The sequence below is a fragment of the Podarcis tiliguerta genome, assembly GCF_965153285.1.
Source record: "Podarcis tiliguerta genome assembly, chromosome: 14".
Classification (NCBI taxonomy): Eukaryota; Metazoa; Chordata; class Lepidosauria; order Squamata; family Lacertidae; genus Podarcis; species Podarcis tiliguerta.
The window spans coordinates 26,909,001-26,936,618 of NC_139547.1; the positions used below are offsets into that span (position 1 = coordinate 26,909,001).

Below are 27,618 nucleotides of genomic sequence, written 5' to 3' on the forward strand. Positions count from 1 at the left end.
GAAGGCAAGGTTAGGTTCTACATCTGATGAGAGTCATGCCATGAATAATGCAGGCAACCACCACATGGGAATTAGTATATAAAGTAATGTGGCCAAACAGGAAATATTAGGTTCTAGCTTACAGGCTAATTGGTAGTCTTTAACTTTATGAGGTGATGACAGAGTGTAAACAAACAATATTTCAGATAGAATGAAAGGACCAGTTGAAACTATTAGCATTTCTTTTTACTGAGAAATGGCTTTCCATCTCATTCTCTAGTTTTGCTTCCTCAAATATTATATTAAATATGATTTTGTGTTTTTAATGTATTATATATTTGGTGTTAGCCGCCCTGAGCCCAGTCTCGGCCGAGGAGGGCGGGGTATAAATAAAATGTATTATTATTATTAATGTTTCTAGGGAGTTCCAGAATCTGGGCGCAGTCACTGAGAAAGCCCTCTCCTGTGTCCCCACCAAGCAAAATATTTGAAAACATGTTTTGTGTATGCCATATCGCATAGAATCATAGAATTGTAGAGTTGGAAGGGTTATTGGATCCAACCCCTTGCATAGGAGGCTCATCAGCATTTTGGGCAGTTGGTGTACTTCTCTTTACTTATTTACAGTACCAATTTTTTAAAAAGAGCTTTCTTGTGCTCTTTGAATTTCTTCCAGAGATTTTGGATTTGAATTTTTGGCTAAATGAAGAGGTGATTCACAGACAAACCATTTACACTATATGTCGCATTCTGTGATACTGGGGAGCAGCTTCATGTTGTCAATGGCTCCTTGAACAACAGAGAAATTTAAGGGATATCTGATGGTCCCAGTGAAGGCTAGGAAAAATTCAAAAAATTGAGGGGCAGACTATGTACATAACTGAGGGAATACTGAATTTCAAGCTACTACTCAGGAGCTTGGGAGTCTAGGTGCCTTGTGTCGTTTTCTTAACCACCATGATCTCTTCCATATAAGTCCAAAGTAAACTCTTCTCTTGAGATTGCTTTAAGAAAATGAAGGTAGACAGCACAGTCTATGTTTAGGGATATATTTTACAATTGTAGTAATAGTTGTGCTTTATTCAGTTTCTAGTAGGAATTAAGTGAGTTTGCTGTATAAATCACTTGGTTATGATGCTTTAAAATGTTTCATTGAGGCTTGTTTTATCAAGGTGAATGTGGCATTCTTGAATACTTTTTTAGACTTCACAATCCACAGTTGCTCACTTTTATTCCTTAGGTTTTATATTTTCGTCCATTTATTAAGTTTTTTTAAAAGGATTTGTGTATCTTGCTGCACAACATATAGAAGAAATGGGGATAGATCCTCAAACAAGTTTTTTGGGTCTAAAACACAGGGTAGTTTTCAGTTGATTTAAAAGCCAGTTTGCTGCCTTTGAGAGTGTATAACCTTTTGAGCTTAAACTCCCCAAATTCTGGGCGTGTTAAGTATACTTTCGTAGATGGAAAAATATTTCAGACTTGTGAGCTCCACCCTTGTTTTTCTGGAAGCCAGTTCTGGAGATTTAATAAGGCTCAGCCTGGCCCAAAGAGGTCTAGATTTTTCATATTCATAGGTGTCAGTATAAAACTTCTAGGGGCTGGAGCAGATGTAATGCAACCATTTACTTGAGAGTTGCAGGTTATATATTGCGTCAGCATTCCTCCAGCTCCCAGTTCTTCTGTAGTAACCCTCAGTCTTTTGACAGTTTGGATATTGTGCAAATCTGATGCATCATGCAACCTTGAGGGGGGAGTATAATGGAACCATGGAAAAGTAATTGTTTGGGATATGAGGCTATACGCTGTGTTAGATACTGGAAGGATGGGCAGGAGCTTCTGCATTAGCCTTGTCTATTAAGAACAGAAGCACACTATTTATATGTGACATTTGTATGCCTCCCCATAGCATGAAATTTTCTGGGTAGCTTGCAATAAGTAAGTAAAAAGCAACTAAAATACAAACAAAACCATTAAGGGGAAGTGGGATGGGGACGGAAACCTACTTTGATGCAGCGAAAGCACAACAGAACTTGCCACACACACCAAGTTAAAGACAGATTTTAAAATCCCAGAGCTCCAGACAATTATAAATTATAAATTATAAAAAGGCCTAGGTGAACAGAAAAGTCTTCACTTGGCACTGAAAAAACACCCGAAATGACACCAGGCAAACCTTCCTGGGAAGAATTTTCCATATCAGAGAAAAACCAATGCTGAAAAGGCTCTCTTCTCCCTGGTGGCTGCCCACCTCGCTTCATTTGGCACCCAGGGCAGGACCTCTAGATATATTCTTAAGGTTTGGGTAAGTATATCTGGAAGAGTGGGATGTTCTAGGTAGCTTGATCCCAAGGCACTGAGAAGCTAGAATGGGTAGAACCATTTTTAGAGAGGAGGAGATCTTAGGGCAAATTGACTTATGCCTGCAGTAATGAAAGTGTTTATCAGGACTTCTGCCTCAAGTTTGAAGAACATTTACAATCCACTGTGGATGGCTGCTTCTCAAACCTCATCCAAGTTAGTAGGGACATGGCATTTCATTCCAAAAGGGCTTGTAGGGAAGTTGTTTTTTTCCTGCAGCCTCTCATATCTGGAACTCTTTCAGAGAACAACTCTGTGGAACCACTCTGTCCCTTCAAACCAACGTTCAAAGCCCATCTCTTCTGTTTAGCCTTTGACTTAAGTCTTTATTCCTCACCCATAGCCCAAATGATGCCTAAATATGTGGAATTGCATTTTCTTATGTGTGTTTCTTGTTACCCTGGCCTCTCTCCTCCCTCCTAAATTATGTTGTAAGTTCCTTGGGGCAAGGTTCTGTCTTGCTTTGCTTATTCTGCAAAACACCTTGTACAATGATGGTGCGATATTAATAACACTTATCTTGGCTTTTTGTTTGTCTTCAAGCAAATGGTGATGAGCCTCCGAGTTTCTGAGCTGCAAGTACTTCTTGGATACGCAGGGAGGAACAAGCACGGCCGCAAACACGAACTCCTTACGAAAGCCCTGCATTTGCTCAAATCTGGTTGCAGTCCTGCTGTCCAGATGAAAATCAAAGAACTGTACAGGCGGCGGTTCCCACAGAAAATCATGACCCCTGCAGACTTGTCCATCCCCAGCGTCCACTCAAGCTCCATATCTGGTACTTTGTCACCATCTACCATTCCACAGCTTGCTTATGACAGCCACCCTGCAACATCACCTTTGCTCCCTGTTTCTCTCATGGGACCTAAACATGAACTGGAACTGCCCCACCTTACCTCAGCACTCCATCCTGTCCATCCAGACATAAAGCTTCAGAAATTACCCTTTTACGACTTGTTGGACGAACTGATAAAGCCAACCAGCCTAGGTAAGGACTCACCTCTTTGCCTTGGCCTTTGGCACTTGAGATGTGTATTTTAGGACCCACCCTTTGCTTCTAATTGTCATTTGTTCTAAACGGTGTTTAATGTTAAATTTTTAATTGTTGTGACCCACCCTGGTGGTGAAGAGCAGGTAATAAATCATATTAATAATAAACAATGATTGTTACTTTTTAAAAATGCCCTCATTGGGCATGGGGGTATAGGCAATAAATACAAGGTCATTAAGCTATACTTTTCCTTCCTTGGGAATGCTGGTGCATAGGTCTGTCGGTTGCCTTATCCAGTCTTTGTCTTAATCATTTGCTAATGGGAGGGGTGGGGCGGATGGCCCATTGCAAAAAGTTTAATCTGCAGGAGAGCAAGAGCGAAATAAGGTTACAGATATTGCCAGCATATGTAATTAAATGTATTGAAGCTACTATGGGTGTAGCCCACAGTTTTGTCAAACATTTCACCCAGAGATTGTTTGAAGGAAGCAGTCATTTGGATACCTTTTCAAGAATGCAGTTAACCTACTATTTAATAATGCGAAGAGCAGGAAGTTTTGTCATAATCAGTTTACAGTGGTTCATTCACAAATTATTCTCCAAGGAATGTTTTATAGGAAGCTAGCTGTGGAGTACTACCTTAAATGCTGGTAAACATTTAAGTCTGAAAATCTATGAATTTAGCCTTTCACATAGATCTACAAAAGTTGGCAGTTCACAAAAGTCTGTGCTTATAATTTATTTTAGTCTTTTGGGAAACTCTTTAGTTCATACAGTTCAGATCTGGCAAGGCGACCTCAAGCTTGAAAAGGTGCTCCTTAAAAAATAGATGTGAAGATAAGCATTTTTCAAAGTTATTTTGTATTGTCATGGATAATGTTACAATGCATTTAACTGTCCTTGTCAGAGCATTGTTCTCAAATATTCGTTAGCACTGTCTGTCTCAAGGTAGTAAACAAATGGGTCTGAAGCACTTAGTATTTTGAATGTGCCCCTCATTTTTTTGGAACACTTGTTCAGTCTCTAAAAGGCTGATGTAAATTTCAGTCACTTGTGACTCTTCCTGCCTGGATTATAGCCAACCCTGCAGGGTCTCTGGCTTTCTATCTCTAGGCCCTTTCCTAGCACAACAGGAATTTTTGTTTTCATGCTGTCATCTTGGTGACTTGTGGAAGAGCTCAAGAAGAGTTGTTTCCTTGGGAAACAGATCCTAGGTCATTGTTACTCTTTGGATATATTTTATTTTGTCAGTGGAGTTAAATACTTTCTGGACAGGATGATTCCCTTTTTGAAATACTTACATGGTAACCATTCGAATTTCCTTCTGATCCCTCCACCCCACCCTTGCTTGGTGATGGCAATCATTAATGGCTTAGGGATTTGACCTCTTTGATATCTTGAGAAACAGTGTTCTGCCCTGATAATTGTGCATGACACTGTGTACCTCTCTCTTTTAATGCATGTAACGAGGATGGTAAGTTGGTTTAGTTCCAATGCTTACCTTGCCTGATAGCAGTTGTCTGTGGGTTAGTGAGGCACTGGAACCTCTAATTGTTTGAAAGATGATCAACTCACTCTTGATTGTCTAAGAAACATGGGAATAAATTTCTTGCTAGTCCTGACCATATTCTGCCTAAAACATTTGCAGCATCAATCTCACCCCATCACCATGCCAGTTCTGTTAATAAAAGGGCATGGTTACAGTGACTGCAACAAAGACAGATTTATACTCCTTCTGGCCCCAGGAGAGCTTTGATAGACCTGGTTTCCTAATGAGAAGGCAAGACAAACATTCCTGATTTGGTGGACCATAGTATCTGGGACACAACTGCTTGACAATTTCCTTAACTGTAGCAAAATTATAGCTACTTCTAACTCTAGCAACCTCTGGCATCCCTCTCTGATTCAAACTGATTAACAACATCTAACAACTTTTTATAAGGAACCATCTGGGCTTCCTTTTTCTCCTGTAATTTACATGGGAGTTCATTTGTGTTGAAAACTATGTAGCGGAAAATGTCATTTAACTGTTTTTTGAAGCAGTCCTCATTTTCCATGGGTTCTGTTGTGTAAGTTGATTTGTTCTCGCTTTCCAAATTACTTGCTTGTGTAAAGCAAGTGCAATTCAGCCTCATGCATCCCTACTGTAGAAAGTGTATGAAAGACTTCTGTTTCTATTTTGCTGATAAGGGCTGTTAGAAAAGAGTGTTGTGGTGACACCTAGAGATGGAGAACAAACATTACAGCACAGTTTTAGTACAATAAGCATCATAGATGAAAAAGCAATCTTTTAGTCCTAAGAGGTTCCCAGATAGCTAAGTGTAGAAAAGCCATTGCATGTATGCTTGTAGACCCATTTCAATGTCAGTGGTGTTAAAAGAATGCACGTTTGTGCATGAGACTTTTCTCCAAGCCGTTCAAGGAGCCTTTGGAGAAGATGTCTTTATTTTCCACCCCACTCCCTAATTTGAATATGCTTTTCTTGCAGATTTATCGAATGAGGTTGTACATAAATCTCATAGGGTGTCTTGTTGAGAACAAACTGAACTGAACCTCCTTTCTTAATGCCCCAAGGAATCCCGGCTTGCCACATCTGGGTGTAATACTTTTAGCTATTAATAATAACCCTGTGCAATCCACTTAAATGATTCACAAGGATGAATGGAGTGAAACCAATCTGTTTGTATTCTAGTTGATTTAAAAACACGAGCTGATCTGCCTCAGGTGTACATCTCTAACTTTGCACAATGCAAAAGGGTTGAATAAGGCTAAGGAGCATTTTCCACTGACAATGAGCATTTTGTAAAGGGCTTTGAAGAAGATTTCAGGTTCTCAGGCATGTAGACCGTCTACCTGCTGTTTTTCTTTCTTTATTAGGGCACTTATACCCCACCCTTCTATGTCTGACAAATGAGCCACTCAAGGCACTTATGAATGATGTTTAACACATTTAGCAGTACAATCTGAAGAGAGTTTTTAAGTTCTGTTGAACATGCTTAGAAATCCTCCCTATGACCAGAGACCCTGATAAGGTAGTGTTTCAGCTTACAGTGAGGGTTCTAAGTATGTTCAACACACTCTTCAGGCATTGGCACTAAATGTACAAAGGTCTGGAGAGCAGCCAGCATGTCTGGGGGCATTGGGGCAGGATTGCTTGCTCCTGTCCCCATTTTAATGCAAATGCCAGAACATGGCTATAGAGATGCATATTATCTGCGTGCAAGTGACTGCCAATTCCAGATCCCTGAGTGATCTTTCTCAGCAGTTTCATGTAGATGTTGAAGCTATGTGCGACACTACATATATGTTGTAGGTCACTTTGAGTTAACCTGCTGAAAAAAGGACCAATAAATTTAAGAAATAATAATATGCACCAGGAGGAACTAACAGGGTGCTATGTGGCTGTTGTGCACTACAACTCTGATCGCCCCTGAGTGTTCATCTTGCTGGCTGGGGCTCATGGCAGTTGTAGTCCACAAAATCTAGATGACATCACATTGGCTATGCTTGCTTGTTTACACCAAAGGTGAAAATCTTGAGCAGGTATCTCCCAGCACCAGTTCTGAAGTCCGTACTCTGTGAGGGACCAAAGCCACTGTTAATAGAGTGCTATCAAGTCCCATCCATGTATGCCAGTAGTAGGGAACTTTTGGCCCTCCAAATGTTACTGAACTACAACTCTCATAATCCCTAGCCGTTAGTCATCTTTGCTGATGGAAGTTGAGGAGCAGCAACATCTGGAGGGCCAAAGACTGCCCACACTTGATGTGGGCACATTCCTGAGGGACACAACCCTGGCTAACGTCTTGTACCTATTGACCACAGTTTTGGTTGGTCAGGTTAGGTTTGCTATAAAAATATTCTGATGTATTTCAATCTTCTGTAAACATTTGTATCTTCAAACTGCAAGAAAGAGTTCCAGAGCTGGGTTATCACCAGCTCAGAATCTTCATATTGAAGACCTTGGCTAGATTTAGAAACTTCTGAGAACAGGCAAGTGGAAACATGCCATATTGGGTTAGACAAGTTTGGTCACTCTAGCTAAGCTCCTTGTCTCCAAGAGTGGCTAATATTAAAATGCTTGAGAGGAACAGGACAATTATCATTTTAACGTCATTCACATTTTGTTCTTGGCAACCAGAATTCATTTACAGTTTTAAAATGAAAAATACTGTTTCCCAAGGAACCTGCTTGCACAAGGTAACTTGAAACCTAGGGTTCACAAATACATTTGCCAGTGAGCACTTTATTTGGGGGGGGGTGTTTAGCAGAGGAAACAGTTTTTTAAAGTTGGCAAAACAAAAATGTAGAGAGCGCCTTTGTTGTTGTTGGTGGGATTAGTATCAGGGATTGCTACGCAAACACACTATTCCCTACCCCAGTAAAACCCCTTTTCTGGGCAGGAAGTACCAAAGGGATGTTTTGTTTTGAGAGGGATATTTGAGAAAATCAAGCATTATGGGCTTCTAGAAACTAGCTGGCTACCTAATCCAGGCCAAATTTGTGGGACCCTGCTTGAATCTGTGTGAATATTTGATATTTCAAGTCCATAAACTTTCGGCACTTCTTGTTTTGTCAGTAAATAATACTTACCTTTTTCATAACCAATAAAGATTTTATTATGTGAATGGCCTGTGGCCCAAGCATTAATAAACTACATGTACATCAAACATTTTATTACGGAAACTGAGAAACTCTTGGGGGGGGGGGGGGGTAGGAAGCAATGGAAGAGAATGCACATACAGTTTTATGTTTTGTGTTAGGATTTCAAAAGTTTTTCAATTGAGTTGAAAGGATTTGCTGCTTTCTTCTGCTCTGGATATGATATTCTAGTGCAATAGCTACTCCTTTCGTACAGTTTAAAAAAACTTGGAACACAATGAATTTTTTTGTTTTATTTTTTGTTTTATTCTTCATTGGTATATTTTGCATTTCAAAGCTGAAATTCAAATGAAAACTTCAGTTTTACATTTTGAATTCTGGCAGACCACATTCAGATTCCACCTTCTATTGTTCTAATATATTTTGTTCTAAATCTTTCCCTATTTTTAAAAATGAAATTAGGATCTTTTTAATATCCTCTTCACCTCCTCTACTGCTGCTTCCCCTGCTCTGCTATCTCCTCTCCATCTTCAGGTAACAGGCTCTAAAACTGTGGGGGTTTCTCCACGCCACTCATTACTTCCAGCCCGCACTCTGGAAAAATCTGAGCCTCATCTCTTCATAGACCGACTAGCCATAAATCCAGCAGGCATTTTGTGTCCCCAAAACCCTGGGCTGCTTTTCTGTTTGACTTAGTGGTGTTTTGTTTGGCACTTTAAGAAGTATTGCTTCAAAGAAAAGTCCTCTTCAAGAGGGAACTGAAAGATCATAATGAGCCAGAAAGCAGCAGTGGATTTTCATTGTGTGTACCCACAATACAAGGCTTGCTTTAGGCATTAATGCCATGTCAAAGAAGCATAAGTTTTTGGTAGAATAGTGCGTTTTTCCTTTGTGTCTGCAGTTTGTGTCTTCTGCATAGAGCAGCTACCATGTTGTCTAATGTATTCATGGCCACAAGCATGGCCACATCTGCTTACCAAGGCGAAGTGTCCCAGCCCAACAGCATGAAGGTCACTTGTTGAGTGCCTTGCCTCCATTAGGCTCTCAGATGCCTCATGGTATGAAGAGAATAAGAGACGAGTGTTGTTTGGGGTGTTACAGCTTTTCGCAAGTGACAGAAAACCATGCCTCTTCCATGAGCCCCTTGCTCACCACCAATTATCCCTCAGTCCTTGAGCATGTGCAGACGGCTTGAGAAGGGTGGTGGGGGTCTGATCTCATTTGCTCTGAGATTTGGAGAAGCTGAGAAACATCAAGAGTGTCTTACACTGTTTTGGTATTTTTGAGGAAAATCTCACATCTCTCCCAAGCCTTCTGCATTTTCGCAATGACTCTCTGTGCAGAGAATTGGTGATGAGCACAAATAGGAGCTGGCTAGTAAGCCAAGTGGAAATTTTGGGGTCTTTACAAAACCATGCTGCCTTATGCCACCCACATTGCCTTCCACTATGCCGTGGGTGATCCTCAAGAATACTACCTTTTTTCAACCAGTTCTAAGAGTTGATGCCTCTGTGGCTCTTATTTACAAATGCTGGATTCTGCTAGTGGGAATTATGGCTGGCTTCATTCAGCAGAACCCTTAGGAGTTGCACCGACCCTTCTCCAAGGGCCCATGGCAGAGAATAGTATCTGTACCTAAATATAGGACCTTTGTCCTCAAAATGACACGCTGAAGCTAATAGAAGGTATGGAGGAATGAGTGGAAATGAAAACACACACACACACACACACACACACACACACACACACAAATAACCACACAAAAGGGAACAGTTTCTCTTGCCCCTGTTGAGTCCACAGTTAGCAAGTCTCCATGGCCATGATGTTGCTATAGGTGTGCCATAGGCTGTGCATTATCTGGATGCATCAAGCCCTGGCAATATGTGTCAGAATTCTTGCAGGACTCTACTTCCGTTGAGCCACTGCATCTCTTACGGACCTTAATATGTTTGCTATAATGTTGTGCTGTCTCCAGGAGATTCCTTTTGCATCACTTTCTCAGAAAGAGAAATGTAATGCATCAATTCAGCAATAGAACTTTCTCATTTTAAATAAGTCGGAGTTTATTATACTATGAAACCTACCCAGCAGACAGTTACTTCCCTATACATTTTATCCTTAGTCATCACAGTGAGCTCTTTAATTATTTAGCAATGGCCAATTTGCTAGGGAAGATGGAAGGCGTTCTTAGCTAATAAATTGAGCTGATGACCATTGAAATAGAGTGGTGCATTCTGCTCTAGGCTGAATAGTACAGTGTTCATCAAAGGCAGTAGAAGAGCATTTCTGAATGATTATCAGAGGGGAGCTTTTCCCAACACGGCAAGAAATATTTTAAAAGAGAAAGATTGTGGTGCTATATTTAGCCACTGGCTACTACCAAGGGAGAGAGAAGCACATTCTTTTTTTTTTAAGCGGAAGCAAATAGAGGCATCCAACTAGATTTTACAAATTTTCTTTCATGCCTTCACATTTGAAACATTTTCTCCTGCAGCTCTAATTGCATCTCTTAACCCCAGTCTTCAATATACACAATTTACATACACCTTCACTTGGCCAAACACTTTGTGTGTGTTTCACATGCATATCTTTTAATGTGCCTAAAAAGGAGAGCCAGGCAGTGTGGTGTTGTGTGTTGGACTTGCATTTGTCCATTCAGCCATGGATCTCCTTGGGCTCTTGTGGCCTTATATACTTTGCGTGGTAGTTGTATGATCTAGGGCAGCCTTTCTCAACCTTGGGTCTCCAGATGTTGTTGAACTACAACTCCCATCACCCCTAGCTAGCAAGGCCAGAGCTCAGGGATGAAGGGACTTGTAGTCCAACAACATCTGGGGACCCAAGGTTGAGAACCGCTGGTCTAGGGAGAATCACCCATGTGTTGCTGTCAAGCTCCTGAGGGGAAGAATGAGACGTAAAGTATACGTCAGCCTTTCCCAGCTTTGTGTCCCTCCAGATGTGTTGTATTCCAAAAGATCCCAGCTGGCACAGTCATGGTGGCTGGGGCTGATGGGAGTGGGAATCATCCAGCACATCCGGAATACACCATGTTGGGTAAGGCTGATATACTCACTAAATGAAAATAGATGATAGAAACTTTTACAGTATCTTTCTTCTCAAATAAATAAGATAAAGGTAAAGGTACCCCTGCCCGTACGGGCCAGTCTTGACAGACTCTAGGGTTGTGCGCCCATCTCACTCAAAGAGGCCAAGGGCCAGCGCTGTCCGAAGACACTTCCGGGTCACGTGGCCAGCGTGACATCGCTGCTCTGGCGAGCCAGAGCCGCACACGGAAACGCCGTCCTCAAATAAATACTTTATATTAAAAGAATTTCTGCATTTTAGTACTGTAAAATAAGCCAGGACCCCAGAATAGTCTGCAGTGTTAAAGAATAAGCAATAACTGAGCCATAATCCTTCCCCCCCTCCCCCACTATAAAAAGGACTCCTCAACCATTTCCCCAGGGGAGATGGTTTTGGTTCTAGAGTTCTGGCTAGCTTCCATCTTGATGAATAATATATTGTTAGTGATATATTTGGCTCACTCTCAGTTCCCACTTACAATCAGGAAAATTATTTTTGCTTTCAGTTCCTTTAAATGGTGCAGCTTTCCAGCCCAGTGTTGCCAAATCTGCTGTCACACAAAATATGCTGGTGTAGTGGTAGGCTCCGGGGGTCGCAGGTTGTAATACATTGTGGTGATTGTTAAAAAATCCCAGCTTGGAAGGAAACTTATTTAGTCACTGCAGTGTTGCATCCTTCATTGAAGCCAACTGAGAAATGGAAAATGAATGTCTAGCTTTTCCCAGGATGCTTTTTTGTTTTTTGGTATTTTAATTAAATTACCCTGTTATTTGATGAAACATAGTCCATTTTTTGTTGAGCTAATTCTTCATTGCCTTGTACTGCAAGCACTTGTTTGAACAGATGTATACTAAAAGCCTCACAGAATCAAAAGACCTAGGTATTTTGGAAGCAGATTAATTCATTGTGAATGAGTTGATATGCTTTTGCTCCGTGAATTACTCAGTGAATAGATATGTTGAAATGATTTACAGTGTTACAGGTGTCAGTGTTTTTAGTGGGAAGAAATGCAGTTTAAGAAACTAGTCATTTGAAAAATGCTAAAGTCTATACAGCAATTACCTGATGACATCTATAGTGGAATAATAAGCTATTCTGATATTTCAGAAAGAGACTGGAAGCATCTGAAAATTTATTGTGTTGGCTACTCTTAAGGCTTACCTCTTTGGTTCTTATGACCACTGTTTTTAAGTTCTGTATCAAATAGTCACTTTTTGCATGGTTAAGGCCTACATATAAATTTAAGATTTCAATAAATATTAAGACTATGGAGATTGGCATGGTGTGGGCAGGGGCAGGGAGGAAAGCCTGAAATATAAAGAGAATACATAGTCTCCTGTCAAAGCTAAACTTGCTTTATTGCACTAAGCAACATGTTTCCAACAGCACAAGGATTTTCCCTTCTCCCCTGACACAGGATGGAGAGTGGGGATATACTGCTACTGTATCTTGCACCAGCACAACAGTTTTGTTGCTAATACTGATGTACCAGATTTTACTGTTTGATATATTTATGAAATTTGTAAACCCATGCATATTTGTACAAGCAAGGTGGGGAATGTATCCAATGCTAGCTAGAGAGATGGGTGCAGACTGCTCTGTCCTATGCTACTTAAGTGCTTGCATTAGTGGAAAATAGAAACCACAAAGTTGGTAATAAAGTAAAGTAAGTATAGTATTGGGGCTGAAACTGTTTTGTATAGCAAGACACCAAATCTCTGCTAATCCTTAATATTGTATGTTACACTTTATAGCAACATTGAAAACGTTTGGATGTTGTGTATGCCTTTACCATAGTGTCTACACAGGATTAACATTTGCTGATATTGTAGGTCAGGAGTGGGGAAACCTGTGGCACTCCAGATATTTTTAGCCTCCCAGCTCCCATCAGTCCCAGCCAGCATGGGCAGTGGCCAGGGAAAATGGGAATTGGAGTCCAGCAACATCTGAAGGTTAGCTACCCTGCTGTAGATTGTTTTGCACAAAGGTTTATGCACTACATATTTGTAGTGAGGAAAACCTGGTCTTATGAGCATTCCATTCATTCCAATGTGTATATATTTCATAGCAGTTCTTTTTTTCTAGTACAGTGGTACCTTGGTTCTTGAACTTAATCTGTTCCTGGAGTCCGTTTGACTCCCGAAATGGTTCGAAAATCAAGGTGCGGCTTCCGATTGGCTGCAGGAGCTTCCTGCACTCAAGCAGAAGCCGCGTCGGATGTTCGGCTTCCGAAAAACGTCCACAAACCAGAACACTTACATCCAGGTTTGCAGCATTCGGGAGCTGATTTGTTTGGTAACTAAGCCGTTTGGGAACCAAGGTTTGACCGTATTTCTCTTTTGGAAGCATTGAAAAAATATTCAAGTTGGTCAGGGGAGAAGGTAAGGGTGCATTATTGGGAGAAGTATCCAACTCTAGAATATATGTGAGGTTGTGGATCTTCTTTCTGATTATAGATGAAACATTGGCCTGGCATTAAATTGGCCTTCTCCAACCTGGTGCCCTCCAGAAGATGTTGGACTATAACTCATATCATCCCTGACCATTGGCCATGTTAGGTGAAACTGATGAGAGTTTTATTTCAACAACACCAGGTTGGGGAAGGCTGTGTTCATGGCTTCTCAGGAGTGGGTGGGGTGTCTGTATTTTCCAAAATGGATGAGTAGAGTGATCCTTCCTCTTGCACACTCAAATCTCCTCTTATTTTCCCATAGCATCCGATAATAGCCAGCGGTTTCGGGAAACCTGCTTTGCATTTGCCCTGACTCCACAGCAAGTGCAGCAGATCAGCAGTTCCATGTAAGTGGTAGTGATCTTTTGACACCTTTTAGTCCTGTGCATCTGAATTCTGAAATGCATAAACCATTTTAGAGTGTGCGTGCGTGCGCGTAACTGTAAGATTGAAAAACAAGACAGATGTTTGGAATTTAATAACCGAAAGTGAGCTAAAAGAGAGTGGTTAGAGTAGAAGTGCAAGGGAGAGCTACAGTAATTTGGAAAAGGGTTTTTCTGTATGAGTAAATCAGGAGGGAATTGGAGATGGAGTGCGGGTCATGGGAGCGAGGACATATTTTTATTTATTTACGTGTTTTAGGGGTTTATACCCTCCCTTTCAACAAACCAAAATTAGAAGAAGAACTGTTAAATTATGCAACACAGTGACCCACTGGTCCCATAGTATAGTCTGAAGGCACGTGAGGCCACCACCTGGCTGCAGCTAAGCAGGTCCAGGTCTGGTCAGTTCCTGGATGGGAGACTACTTGGGATCTGCAACTTTGCTCCCTTGGATTCCATGTCAGAAGAAAGGCTGGATATAAAATGTAAGAAAATAGGTAAGTAAGTAAGTAAGTAAGCAAGCAAGCAAGCAAGCAAGCAAGCAAGGAGTGTCAGAGCAATCAGTAGAATTAAAACAGGTTGGATTAAAAGGCTCAGGAAAATAAAAGAGTTTGCCTGGTGAGCCTCCCAAGATGGATCCCAGGCTTTTTGAGTGTTTTGAAGCGTAGGCCTGTTTCCCAAAGCAGCGTATGAAAGCCCATTAGAGTCCATTGCCTGAGTTGTTTAATGAGTGCTGGCCCAAAGCTGTCTTCATGGAATTGCTATTATGTGTTCTGTTTGTATAATTGGGCAAAGTGATACAAGTTACAGGAAGCACTGCAGAGGTCAATTGCCCATGAGCTACTGGATCAGATCAAAGGTTCATTTGCTCTAGCATCCAGCAAAGGTTGGTGTGTGTGTGTGTGTGTGTGTGTGTGTGTGTGTGTGTGTACAGTAAGGTATGATCCTGCAAATAAGGCCAGTTCTGGTCAGTGACTCAGCATAGACTGTGAGTGGCATGTTTAACTTTTCAGACCTTTAAATACTCAGATCTTGCATTGGTTTATTGTAATGTACAGTCTTTAACTGATGTCTAATGTCTTTGCTAGGGATATTTCTGGAACCAAATGTGACTTCACTGTGCAGGTCCAGCTAAGGTATTGTTTCCCTACAATTCAGTATTTGTTTTGGTGGACTTTGCCCCCCCCCCCCTTTGCTTAAATTCTCTACCAAAGAAGGTTGAGATTTGCATATATGATCATGCTCAGTTTACATACATTTTATTTGCTATACCTCCGGGTATAGCAAATATAATAAAATTATTATTATTATTATTATTATTATTATTATTATTATTATTATTTATACTACTACTACTCTGTTTCCAATAATTGTGGAAAGAAGCACAATAACTCTATGCACTGTAAGCTCCATGCACCCCCCCTTCCCGGTAATATTGGTAAACAGAGAAGCAGCAGCTCCTCATTACTTCCTATGTTGCTTTTACTTGCCTGTGGCAGAAGAATTGGCTGCTGCTTTGATTAATTCTGTCATTATCTGCCAGAGGAGGACTTGCACCTTGGTGTGTGTGTGTGTGTGTGTACACGCACGCACCTTCAGGGGAGAGGCTGTATGTGTTGTGGTTGAGAGTGCTTGATGCAGCCCAGTGACCATTTCTAAATCAATGAGACCTAAAGCCCCAGAATGATGCTCTATGCTAGTAGCTATGCCTCTTGATATCTGTGTGTCTTAATTGCATCTGACACGCTTCCCACTTTACTAGCCCCTGATTCACTTGTGGCCCCACAACTCCTCTTCCCTCTTTCCACCCTGAAACAGGATCTGTGTTGAATGGATTCAGGAAAGACAGAGACAGGGAAAGATTGTTCACTTCTACTGTGCTTTCTGCTTCACACCTTCATGTGCAAACATTAGCCTTTTATATCCATGTCTGAGTTTCAGATTGAACTAAAGGCAGGTGATGGGGGGAATCTAAACTTCACCCTCTTTCCATCCCCCAATTTGCTAGCTGTTGATTTATTAATGTGGGGTATAATTGAGTCTGCTCAGGGCATGTAATTTCATTCATTCTGTTTAGTGATGTTTGTGAAAGGGTTGTAGCAGCCTCTTCCTCTGAATTCAGCCCTCTGCCTCTTGAGGTCTGATCTTTCTTTTGTCAGCATCTTGGATAGGGAGGTGCCTGCAGACCCACAGAGGAGAATCTAGCTTGTGCAGCAAGCACTGATATCAGGAAGATGAATGGAATTGGAGTGTGGCTGAACTGAAGCTCTAGAATCTTGACTGTGTGCGCCAGCAGTAATTAGAGAGAGCTGCAGCCGCGGCAGCTGTGGAGGTGGAAGAGGGAACAATAGGAAGGAATATCCCCATTGGTTGTAAGCAGCTTTCATAGGACTATGTAAGGTGGAAGAAGCCTGTGACAGGCTGCCTGCGGCATGAGCCCTTAACCATAGGGGTTACATGCAGGATTCATGGTGGAATCTAGGGGATGGCTCAGAAATACTTTTTAGCGGCTTTCTGTTTTACTCTGTAGTTTAGTTGGGTGCACCATCCAGAGAAGTTTTATGATATGAGGTGGCATACAAATGACATAAATAAAATTTGGTTGGGGGCCTTAAGCAAATCCTCTTCCCAATGGTGTCGATACCTTTTTAGGTCACCCAATGATTGAACTAGAGGACATGGCACTCTGATGTGCATACAACAGGTGTTTCCCCATTTTTGTCTTGGGGTGGGGACTGCTCCACACAATCTGTGGAAGCCTCCATACATGGATAAGAGTGTGTCTTTTCAGAAACATCTGTCATTCAGGAAATGAAGCTTTTGTGCTCCCCCCTGGGGGACCCAGTCTTGCTTCTCTTCCAATAGGAGTCTGTAGCCTGTCTGATTTATTAGCTTTTGAGCTCCCCAAGTTTCAAAGTCTGAAATATTTAATTCAGATTCTACCTTACACACTTGGTAATTGGATACAAAATAAGATGTATGTAGATTTTCTTAGCTTACATAATTGTGTTTTTCTTTCTTTCTTGGAGTGGGGTCTCTGCCACCATACTGACTCACGTAAAGTTGTGATTGTGTATGTAAAGTGAGAAATTGTGGGCTTACTGTACAGTGATAGAGCTGGTGGAAGCATAGCTGTCTGGCCTGGGCTGATGGTATTTGTTGTCAAAACTATCTGGAGGGCATCAGATTAGTGAAGGCTGCTTCAAAGCACTATGGGACACTGGCTCACAGATAATGATATTTCCCCATGTCACTTGTAGTATTTACAGACCCTGTATAGAATTTAATATAAAATGTCTGTGAACTCACTGTCTTGTCTTTAGGTTTTGCTTATCTGAGACCAGCTGCCCACAGGAAGATCACTTCCCACCAAATCTTTGCGTGAAAGTTAATGGAAAACCATGTAGCCTTCCTGTGAGTATCCTCAGAAATTTGGCCAATAGTTAAAGATGCTTTCTTGGGGGGGGGGGGGAGAAATTGTTTGGGGGATATTGAAGTGAATAGTGGCATCTTGAATTGCACCGTATAATTCAAGGCAATGCTACCGAAGTCTTGTATTGAAAGATTCAACAAGTGACATACAAGAAAAGCAAATGAGCTCTTCTGTGACTCCCACTTATCAATATTTCATTGCCATTTGCCATTTACACCCTCACTCACGTATAGTCTGGGGTCTAGGGAAATTTAAAGAGAGCAGGAGTGGGAGATCCTGAGAGGGACTTTGGAATCGTTTTACTCTGTACTTCCTGCCCAGTTCGCTCCTCTTCCTGAGAGATTATAGGAGGATATCGGGGGCTGGATGTTGTTTCCCATTCATTAAGAGATGGAAGGCAGTGAGTAAGGGGAGGCACTGGTCATTGGGCATCATGTGCCTGTGTCTCAGCCTCAGTTCCCTATCAATAAAAGGGGTATGACTGACTTCTGGAAGGTCGTTCAAGGTCAAACAAGGTGGCAAAAGAGAAGTTGCTTTGCATATTCATGGTGATGTGTGTGTTGTTTCAGGGCTATCTTCCACCAACCAAAAACGGGGTTGAACCAAAGCGACCTAGCAGACCAATCAACATCACCTCACTTGTGCGGCTGTCCACGACAGTACCAAACACAATCGTTGTCTCGTGGACTGCAGAAATAGGAAGAGTGAGTTACAGTTGGCTATCAGAAGGTTGGGTGTGGGGGTGTGGTGGGGCTGTGGCTGTATGCATCTGGAAAAAAATCATGGAATTTGACTAGTACTGTCAAGATTTAATGCCTTTGTGGAAATCTTTCTGTAGTTTCTTACGCTTTTATGTACTGACTATATCTTAGTTTACCTTGCTACATTTGAGTAGGGACCCTGAATGGACTGTATGTCGACGTGTAAGAGTGATATGGAATATAGACAGATTTATTTATTTGTTAAATTTGTTAGTTGTTTACGAAAAAAGATACATAAATTAAAACCAGGGTAGAAAAACCATTAAAACGCCCCGTGCATTCTAAAAGACCACGTACAGTTAAAAGTCAAAGATCTGGTTAAAATGAAATGTTTCTGCCTGGTGCCTGAAAATATTCAGCACTGGCACCAGATGAACTTCCCTGCGGAGAGCATTCCACAGATTGGGAGCCACCACTGAAAAGGCCCATTATTTTGTTGTCACCCTCTGGACCTCCCATGGAAGTCCACAGAAAAGGGCTTCAGATGTCGATTGCAGGTTCCAGGTTGGTTCATATGGGGAGAGGCAGTCCTTGAGTTAATGGGTCTGAGCCACATAAGGCTTTGTAGGTCCTTGATTGAGAAACAGAAAGCTGAGATAAAGAGATGGAGAAAGGATGTCAATATTGGATTTCCAAAGATTTACTGTAAGCAAAAGAAGAAGCAATCTCAATGCCATTGCTTGACTCCATGCAGTTAACATTTAGAGCCCCCACATAAATTAAAGGGTCATAGAGCTGCATGGCACATTCAGTCTGGTAGCCACAAGACTCAAAACATGATTGCCTTCCGGAACTTGTAATTAATTCTACAAGGTCTGTTGTAGATGTTAGTGGATGTTAGTATTTGCAATACCATCTGAGACTTTCAAACACAGATTTCCAGTCTGGATCAACCTAATTCAGGTAAAGGCATAATAACCTTGTTCCAGCTTCTATGCCATGTGACTTCTCTTCCCCCACCCCCCAAAATTTGCATCAAAACTTGCTGTGGGCAAGTTCCACGCTCTGTAGATTCAAGCTGTCAGTAAATAATGCTGTTAATTAGCAGCTCTTGTCTTTTGCCCTAATTGAAGCATTAAATAAACATGTAGCCCTCTACAAGTTTGATGGGGAAAACGTTTTTAATAACATACTAAGCAATGCTTAATAAATAAAGGTATGAGTTTGTTATATCTGGCACTTCTTTTTTTAAAAAAAGCAATGGTATCTACAATTGTGGAATCATAAAGCTGGACAGAATTGGATTCAGATTCCAGCAGGATCCTTTGTGCTTCTAAAGACCCTTGCCTTGAGAGATTTGAGCTCAGGAGAACAAGGCTTTTAGATCAGAGGATGTAGCTTCTAGGCAGCCCTGAGTCCCCAGGTTAATTTTTTTAAATTAACCGCTATCACCCTCCTCTGCTTTCAACTCATTTTGAGGCTTTCAGGCTGGGCAGCAGGAGATTTAGCTCTAATGTCTCTAGCAAAGACAGCTTGTTTGGAGTTTAAAAGTAATTTCTGCTACACAGAGCAATGCACTGTTGGTCAAACTTTCATAGCATACACAGGGGGAGGAGGAGCACACCAACAACAGAAAGGTGGGAAAGCCAATAAGGTGCACACATATTTTGATAAGAAATCAGCATCTTCAGCTGTCTTTATTGGGGCAATCTGTGGAACACAAGCTTTAAAAGTAAATAAACTTTTCGACTTCATCACTAAAAATTCAATGCCTCCTTTAATGGAATGTCATCACAGCCAACATCTTGAACAGAAGGAGTGACGATAGGAACCCACTAACATACCAGCTTGCCTCAATAGCCGAGTCTCTTGAAGAATCAGGTTTTTCTGTTTTCTGGAAAATGTAATTGGCAAACTAAGAGTACTGTGATGTCCATGGCTTCAGAATTGGCTAATTTTATATAGGTGAATTCGAAGAGAAATTGATTTGTTCACCTGACAATCTATTCATTGACATTGTTAAATGGTGGTGACGTATATAGGTTTTTCTACTTTGGAAGTGGATGTTTCTGTACCATCTGCTTATTGTATTTGGATTAGCTGAATAGATAATTTTATTTTTCGCTTCTGTTGTATTCTGAGAGTAGCCAAATTATTTTTAGATGTTTATGCCAAAAAGAATGGCAGATATAGATAATAAATAAATGAAACTGCCAATTTCTTCTTTGACGTTACAAATCATTTTCCATATAGTCACTATTTACAGCATAGGAATTCTGTAAGACAGTGCTAGCAGGCTTGCATTTGGAGTAAATCAATATATTTATTACTTTGTTTCTGATGTAACAGATTTACTTTTTAATTCCCCCACATTGAAGAGATGTTTAAATTAACTTTGCTGTCAGTGCCAATACATTTTGAAGCTGTTTGTAAACCACAGTTTTTACATTGTTCAATGTTAGTGTTGCATCTGCTGGTACAAGAATATCTTTCCGAAGCACATTATAAAATATAAAATAACTTTATGTTTTAAATGTTATTAGAGATAATGGGCTTGTTTTGCCCTTGATTGTTGTTAATTTTTTTTACAAAGTGTTTTTATAGGAATATATTGTATTTTTAAAGCTTCTTTTACATTTGTGATATGCTTGTAACTGTACTTACACCTTATGCCTTTATGTCTTCTCCAAAGACTTCAGTATGCCATTGTTCTGTCTGCCTGCCTAACTGTGATCAGTTGGTAGATTTTGGAGTGGGGAAGGGGAACATGCTGAGTTTCCCTAATGGCCACAATTGTTGAGTTAGTCATTGCAATATTATTATCATTGGGCGATAGTAAGTCTCATTTGGACGTACTTTTTTTGGTGTTCTCTTGTTCCAAATTCACTGCCAACTGTGAGTTGATAAGGTTCATGCAGGGCATGCCTACTCTTATCCTGATTTTTCACACAAGTTCTGTCTTTCGACCCTGAGCAAAAAAGTAAAAGCGCCTGCCATTTCCCCCGCTGCTGGAACTGTGTAGACATAAATGAGAGTTGTGTTACACACGCTGCCAGTGAATTTTGCCTCTGGTTCCTGAGGGCTGAAAAAACGTGGGTGGGTGGGATTTGGACACATTAAAATAAGACGCATGCTCATTGGCCAAGCTGATTCTCATTTGTTCTTGCTTTTTTTCTATTCAGAATTATTCTATGGCGGTCTACCTTGTCAAGCAACTGTCTTCTACAGTCCTGTTGCAGAGGTTACGAGCGAAAGGCATCAGGAATCCTGATCATTCTAGAGCACTAAGTATGTCCACTTCATGCATATTCCTAATATAAATGTCCAGATTGATAGACAAAGTGATAGTTAATGCTGACATTTGTGATGAGGGCTTGAAATGTTCAAGGTGTCCAGAATGAAGGTTCTCTCCACGCTCTGATAATTCTGCCGCATCTGGGGTCCACTGTTTCTTTGGAGCCCAGCTCTTAAGTTTCCTTTGCAAAGAAAAAACCTCAGAATATAAAGCCTCCTGAACTGGAGTGGGCTGGTCTGCATGCTGTTTTTGGGGGGTTGCTGAATCTTGGAAGTGAATGTTTGAGTGTGTGTTCTGGATTTAGGACTACCCTTTATGCAGCCAATGAAGTGGACTCTGGTATAATGAATTTGCTAGTCTCTTAGGTGCCGCAAGATGCTTTATAGTTCTTTCTGGGTTGGTGTTCATTCCAGACCTTTCCCTCCTTTTGCTCATTAGTTGGTCTCAGTCTAGGACCGTTTCTGCCTCCATGACTTTCTCTCCCTTTCCCACCTTCAGTATCCCATGGGTGAAAGGTCGGTGCCTGGTGTCTTGCTGTTCTTCCACCTGCCAGCTGATCTTGGGGCTTCTAAGGTGGCAGAACTTCACCTACAGCAAGTGATGGTTTCTCCAGTTAGGATTCCTGTGCTGCTGATCTTTCCAGCCTTGTTAACCAATGTGCCTGATGGACCTTTTAATAGTTTTTCTGTTCCTCTCCCCACCCCCATTTCTTCTTTCCTTGACAGTCAAAGAGAAACTAACTGCAGATCCTGACAGTGAAATAGCAACAACCAGCTTAAGAGTTTCTCTTCTATGCCCAGTAAGTCTTAACTTCCCTAAAGTGGCTTTATTTGCTGTAGCAATGCCAATTTGAATAGAAGTTGAAAACCCAAAGTTAATTGATGCAAAGGGTCTTGGTGTTCATAAGGGCAGAAGTCTGAAACTGGCAATATCCTCTTCTGAGAAGGCCAGGTAATTGGTATGGAGCAGTCTCCCATAGCCTACAGCTCTTGTCAGCCTCAGCTGCCTATAAAATGGGGCAGAATGTTTCAAGTCAAACTTTAGCAGGAAGGATCTCTTTCCACTGTGAATGTCAGAGACAGCCTTGTCCAAGTTGATGTGCCCCTTGCTGGACGTTGCAGTCCAGCAACATTTGGGGGGGGGGGCGCACCCAAAGGGTAGCCAACCCTGTCCTAAAGTAACCTCATTTTCCTGCTACCTGATAGTGGGGCATCATTGCCAGTTCTTGACTTGTAAATGGGACAGATAATTTAGCTTAGATGTATCAGAGGCTGTCTTTCTTCATGCTGAATGTGACTGATAATTCTGTAAGTTGCTTTACAGAGGTGAGAGGTATTTTTCTCAATCAGAGCACACAATCCCAGAGATGAAACCTGTGAACTCTGAGGCTGTGAAAATGGTTCTGTAGTGTATGGTTTTTGAAATAGGACTTGGACCAAATTGTGACTTGAGATATTGGACAATATTTACACCAGAGGTGTTGATCAAAGAGACTCCACTGGGAAGATCATATTGGGGAGGTGGACTGGATTGCTACTCATGCAGACAATGGAAGGAGAGTGTGCCTTCCACTCTTATGTGTAACCTGAATCTTTTGCTTGACTTACCTGGAGTTATATGATTTAAAAATGCACCTCTCTTAAGCAGAGTCCTTTGTTCTTTTTTTGTAAATCATGGCATAAAAAGAATGCTTTTGCTTTTTATTTTAATAGCTTGGTAAAATGCGGCTGGCGATACCCTGCAGGTCCCTGACTTGTTCACATCTGCAGTGCTTTGATGCCACTTTGTATATTCAAATGAATGAGAAGAAACCCACCTGGGTTTGCCCTGTGTGCGACAACAAAGCTCCTTACGAACACCTAATAATTGATGGGTAAGTACTTTTTGGAAGCCAGTAAAAGCTGGGTATAGTGAAGCAAGTAATGTGTCTGGAAATATTTTTGCCCTTTTTGTAAAGGTCTGAAACCACTAAAGTTGTGCTTGTGTGTTTTTGCCACCTCTGATGGATTTCAGAAGCATGAATGTTCCTTATGTGCAAATTCCTCCATGCTTTCTGGGTGAATTTCTAAGGAGGCTCTTTTTTAATAGGTTGTTTATGGAAATCTTGAAATACTGCACAGATTGTGATGAAATTCAGTTTAAGGAAGATGGAACCTGGGCTCCTATGAGATCAAAAAAAGAGGCACAAGAGGTGACTGCATCTTTTAATGGAGTGGAAGGTGAGTTACTGAAGTCTATTTGCTAAACTGTTGCTCCCGCTTTCTGACTTTTTCATTTTCTCCTCTTTGTTCTGGCTCATGATTTTGGTGCTTTGTAAGTGTGTAATTCCTAAGTGCAGACCTTACAATGCTATCAAGTCCTCTTGAGGCACACTGTTCTGGAACAGGTTGATTATCTAGATCAGCTTTGGGTTGATTTGGAGACCTCCAGATGTTTTGGATTACAACTCCTTTCAGCCCCCAGCATCGTATGGCTGTTTAACTGTATTTTAACACACACACACACGTTGCAATTACCAATTGGGACTTCAGCACTGGACTGGTCTCTTTCTAGGTTGCTTAAGTTCTTCTGTGGATCATCAAGTGTCCTCTCATCAGTCAAGCAAAAATAAGAAAGTTGAGGTGATTGACTTAACCATTGACAGCTCATCGGATGAAGAAGAGGAGGAGCCATCGGCCAAGAGGAGCTGCCCTTCCCTGTCTCCTGCATCACCCATTAACAATAAGAGGTGAGGAGACACTTAGCTGCCCTGGGAAGTGGTGGGCTGCAGCTCAGAGCCCTCGATGTGATGCTGTGTAGGCAGAGCTCACTGTTTCATTTCATGGAACTTGTAAGCCATCAAAACCTTTCAACTTAAAAGCATTGGATTGCATTCAGCTGAAGTTATGTTCCGAGAAGACTCTCTGAAATTAATGGACCTTGGTCAGTCAGATCCATTAATTTCAATAGGCGTGTTCTGATTATGAGTAACATGGAATGCGGTCAGTGGCATTTTAATGGCAAATGTGACCCTTCTGTTGCTTCTTTTTCCCATAAGAAAGAAAGTTGTTATGGTTCTGGCAAAAAAACCTGTATCCAATGCATTTTTACAACAAATAATAATTGAGAATTTCCCTGAGGCAGTACAGTTTCTGGACCTATAACAAGTATTGGGGCAATTGTGGAAGCTAGATGACACCTCTGACATTGTAACCAAGGTGATTAGCTAATCAAAATACAATAGGGTATTGGCATGAGTGTATTTAATATAACAATACAGTGGTGCCTCGCAAGACGAAAAGAATCCGTTCCGTGAGTCTCTTCGTCTAGCGGTTTTTTCGTCTTGCGAAGCAAGCCCATTAGCGGATTAGCGCTATTAGCGGTTTAGCGGCTATTAGCGGCTATTAAAGGCTTAAGGGATTAGCGGATTAGCTGCTAAAAGGCTATTAGCAGCTTAGTGCCTTAGAAAAAGGGGGTGGGGAGCGGAAAAAAAAACCCCAGGAATCGCAAGACATTTTCGTCTTGCGAAGCAAGCCCATAGCAAATTTGTTTTGCGAAGCACCTCCAAAACGGAAAACCCTTTCATCTAGCGGGTTTTCCGTCTTGCGAGGCATTCGTCTTGCGGGGCACCACTGTATATTTTGTTTTGGGAAGCGTGGAAATATCCTACTTCAAAAAATTGCCTTTAAGGATGAACTAACTGTACAGAGTCTTTTATGGCTAAGTTGCATGAGGGAGGGGGGTGGTTTCTGTTATGTGTGGCTTTTTGTCTTGAGTTTCTATAAACAGGAAGTCTGAACTAGTTCACTCCCTGCCTCTACCCCTACCTTGCTGAAATTACAGTGCCCGTTTCCAGTTGCCGGAATACTTAAAGGAGGCTGGGAGTATAAAACCAAGTGAGATTTGAACCCCAAGCCTTCAGAGGTGCTCTCAGATATCTTCAAGTATTTCATTTCTGAGCTGTGCATAAGAGCTTGCCATTGCTTGCTCACCTGTCCCTTTCTGGTGAATAAAAATTGCCCCCAGGTGACCAAATCCTTCACCAGCCCCAGTTCTGGAAACAGAAGCACGTGAAAGAGCTCTTAGGTTCTCCCCTCCCTGCACTTAATGTTTGGCAGAGGCCTGTGCTGCAGAAATCATTCATGAGGGTTACATACATCAACAGGATGCTAGACAAGGTGAGCCATTGGCCTGATCCAGCAGGCCCTTCTTATGTTCTGAATTGTGGGCATCAGGATGGCAAGCAGGAGGTGCAAAAGCAAAAGGCAGGGTGAAAAGGACTTTGCAAGAGAACCTCAGTGGCAGTAGTATATATGAAAAATCTAGCTGCATCAAGCATTTGTCAGAAAGCATGAAGTGAAAGGAGCTGTCTTTTATGAAAGACCACATATGCCCAGCTCTGAACCCCAGGTTCTGTCTGTCTGGGATACTGCAGGAGGAGTCTGCAGGCCCCATCTTCTAAACTCAGGCTTCTGCTTCTGCTTCTTAGCATTTCAAGTATGCCGCATCAAGTCTCTCCTGTTTCAAGAACCCCGAGCCTTCCGGCTGTTGACACAAGCTACATCAACACGTCACTTATACAAGACTACAGGCACCCGTTCCATATGACACCCATGCCTTACGACCTCCAAGGTAGGTTTCTGACAGGACAAACATCATAGATACAGTGGTACCTCGGGTTAAGTACTTAATTCGTTCCAGAGGTCTGTACTTAACCTGAAACTGTTCTTAACCTGAACCACCACTTTAGCTAATGGGGCCTCCTGCTGCTGCCGCGCCACCAGAGCACAATTTCTGTTCTCAACCTGAAGCAAAGTTCTTAACCTGAAGCAATATTTCTGGGTTAGCGGAGTCTGTAACCTGAAGCGTATGGAACCTGAAGCGTATGTAACCCGAGGTACCACTGTAATAGTAATACCTGAAATTACTGTTTGGATATTTTAACTGTTTAAGAATGTTTCAGTTGTTTTCAGAAGGCTTTTAAACATATTTCATATTATTGATATGTTTGCTGCCCTGGGCTTCTTTGGGTGGAATATAAACTGAATTAGTTACCGTAATTAGTAGTAGAGAAGCAGCCACCACATTACTGAGTGTGAAGTATTTGCCTTGAGTGATGGAGCCTTTCACAACCTTGCTACTAATGTCCTTTTAAACTGATGGTGTTGGGGGTTGAGCCCACAATCTAAGGTGTACAGAGCATGGGCCCTACAAGGTTTGGCCCCTTTTCATGGCTTCACAAGGCCTGTCACCAAAGGTTTATAGCAAAAAACCCAGCATAACATATTTTTCTTTTTCCTGACATAATTTTGCATAGGTTAGTTTAAGAGAAGCACTGTTTGAGGAAGGCTGGAGGCTAAGCAAGAGTGATGAGGATCTGTGCTATATTCTGCTTAAAGCTGTTTGATTTTTGGGGGGGGGGTGTTTTGAGAAAATGAACCTGTTTCATTTTGCCTTTTTCATAGGACTGGATTTCTTCTCTTTCTTACCAGGAGACAATCAGGTAAGCTGCTAATGGGAGGCAGGAAATGGTTCTAGAACAGTCACAAAGGGGAATAGTTTTGATCCAATATAGGGAGAATTTCTTCTTAATACAGTATCCCAAATTGAAAATGTCAAGTGGCTGAAACCACCAGGCAGTATTATAAATTATTTTTGATGTGCTAGAATATCTTTGCCAGAATACATTATTCTAGCATTGATTTCCATCACTGAGGGGAGCAAGCCTGCACAACTGGGATTGCACTGCAAAAGTATTGCTTAAAACTGAACATTTAACTTGTTTTTTAAAAAGCATTCAGGTCTTTTTCTTCCTTGAGGAAATGCTAAAGGACTCTGCGTGCATTTTGCCAGTAAAGTCCAGTAAATAGGAAGTGGGGCTTCTCCCCACAGTCAAGGTCTCACTTCCTCCCCATTATACTGCCTCCTCTGATTTCAGTAATCCTCTCAGTGAAACCTTGAGCCTGACCTTTTTCCTAGAGCGTTACTGCAGAAAACCAGTACTCTTGGGGCACTCGGTTCTGTGTCCAGTTACTGCACCCAACAAATCCAACATGCCTGTGATCTGCATGCAGGAGTTTTGATGACCCTTTTATTTATTATTTTATTATTTCAAAAAAATTATACACAGCTTGAGTGTATAAATTGTATCAAAGCGGTTTACAATAGTAAAATCAGTAAAAGCAGTTTGAAACGTTCAAAAATAAAACAAAATCGGCAACAATCAGAAACCAGTTTAAAACATGCACCAACATCCTACATGTCTGAGTAGGCTTGCCAAAACAAAAATGTTTTTAGTGGGTGTCAAAAAGAATACAGTGAGGGCACCGGCCCTGATGTCAGTCGGCAGGGAGTTCCA

The 27,618-nt window shown here is 41.5% G+C and overlaps 1 protein-coding gene across 3 annotated transcripts in view; it reads left to right on the forward strand.

Annotated features, from left to right (window-relative positions):
* Positions 1-27,618, forward strand: part of PIAS1 (protein inhibitor of activated STAT 1) — a 51,645-nt gene that overhangs the window by 18,730 nt on the left and 5,297 nt on the right. For all 3 annotated transcript variants that reach the window (XM_083412013.1, XM_083412015.1, XM_083412014.1), the window contains exons 2-13: positions 2,884-3,328; positions 13,732-13,816; positions 14,941-14,988; positions 17,176-17,266; positions 17,855-17,989; positions 21,169-21,274; positions 22,007-22,080; positions 22,994-23,154; positions 23,370-23,500; positions 23,835-24,009; positions 25,750-25,892; positions 26,726-26,763. In XM_083412013.1, the coding sequence (XP_083268139.1) occupies positions 2,884-3,328; positions 13,732-13,816; positions 14,941-14,988; positions 17,176-17,266; positions 17,855-17,989; positions 21,169-21,274; positions 22,007-22,080; positions 22,994-23,154; positions 23,370-23,500; positions 23,835-24,009; positions 25,750-25,892; positions 26,726-26,763 (1,632 nt within the window). The remainder of the gene's footprint in view (positions 1-2,883; positions 3,329-13,731; positions 13,817-14,940; positions 14,989-17,175; positions 17,267-17,854; positions 17,990-21,168; positions 21,275-22,006; positions 22,081-22,993; positions 23,155-23,369; positions 23,501-23,834; positions 24,010-25,749; positions 25,893-26,725; positions 26,764-27,618) is intronic.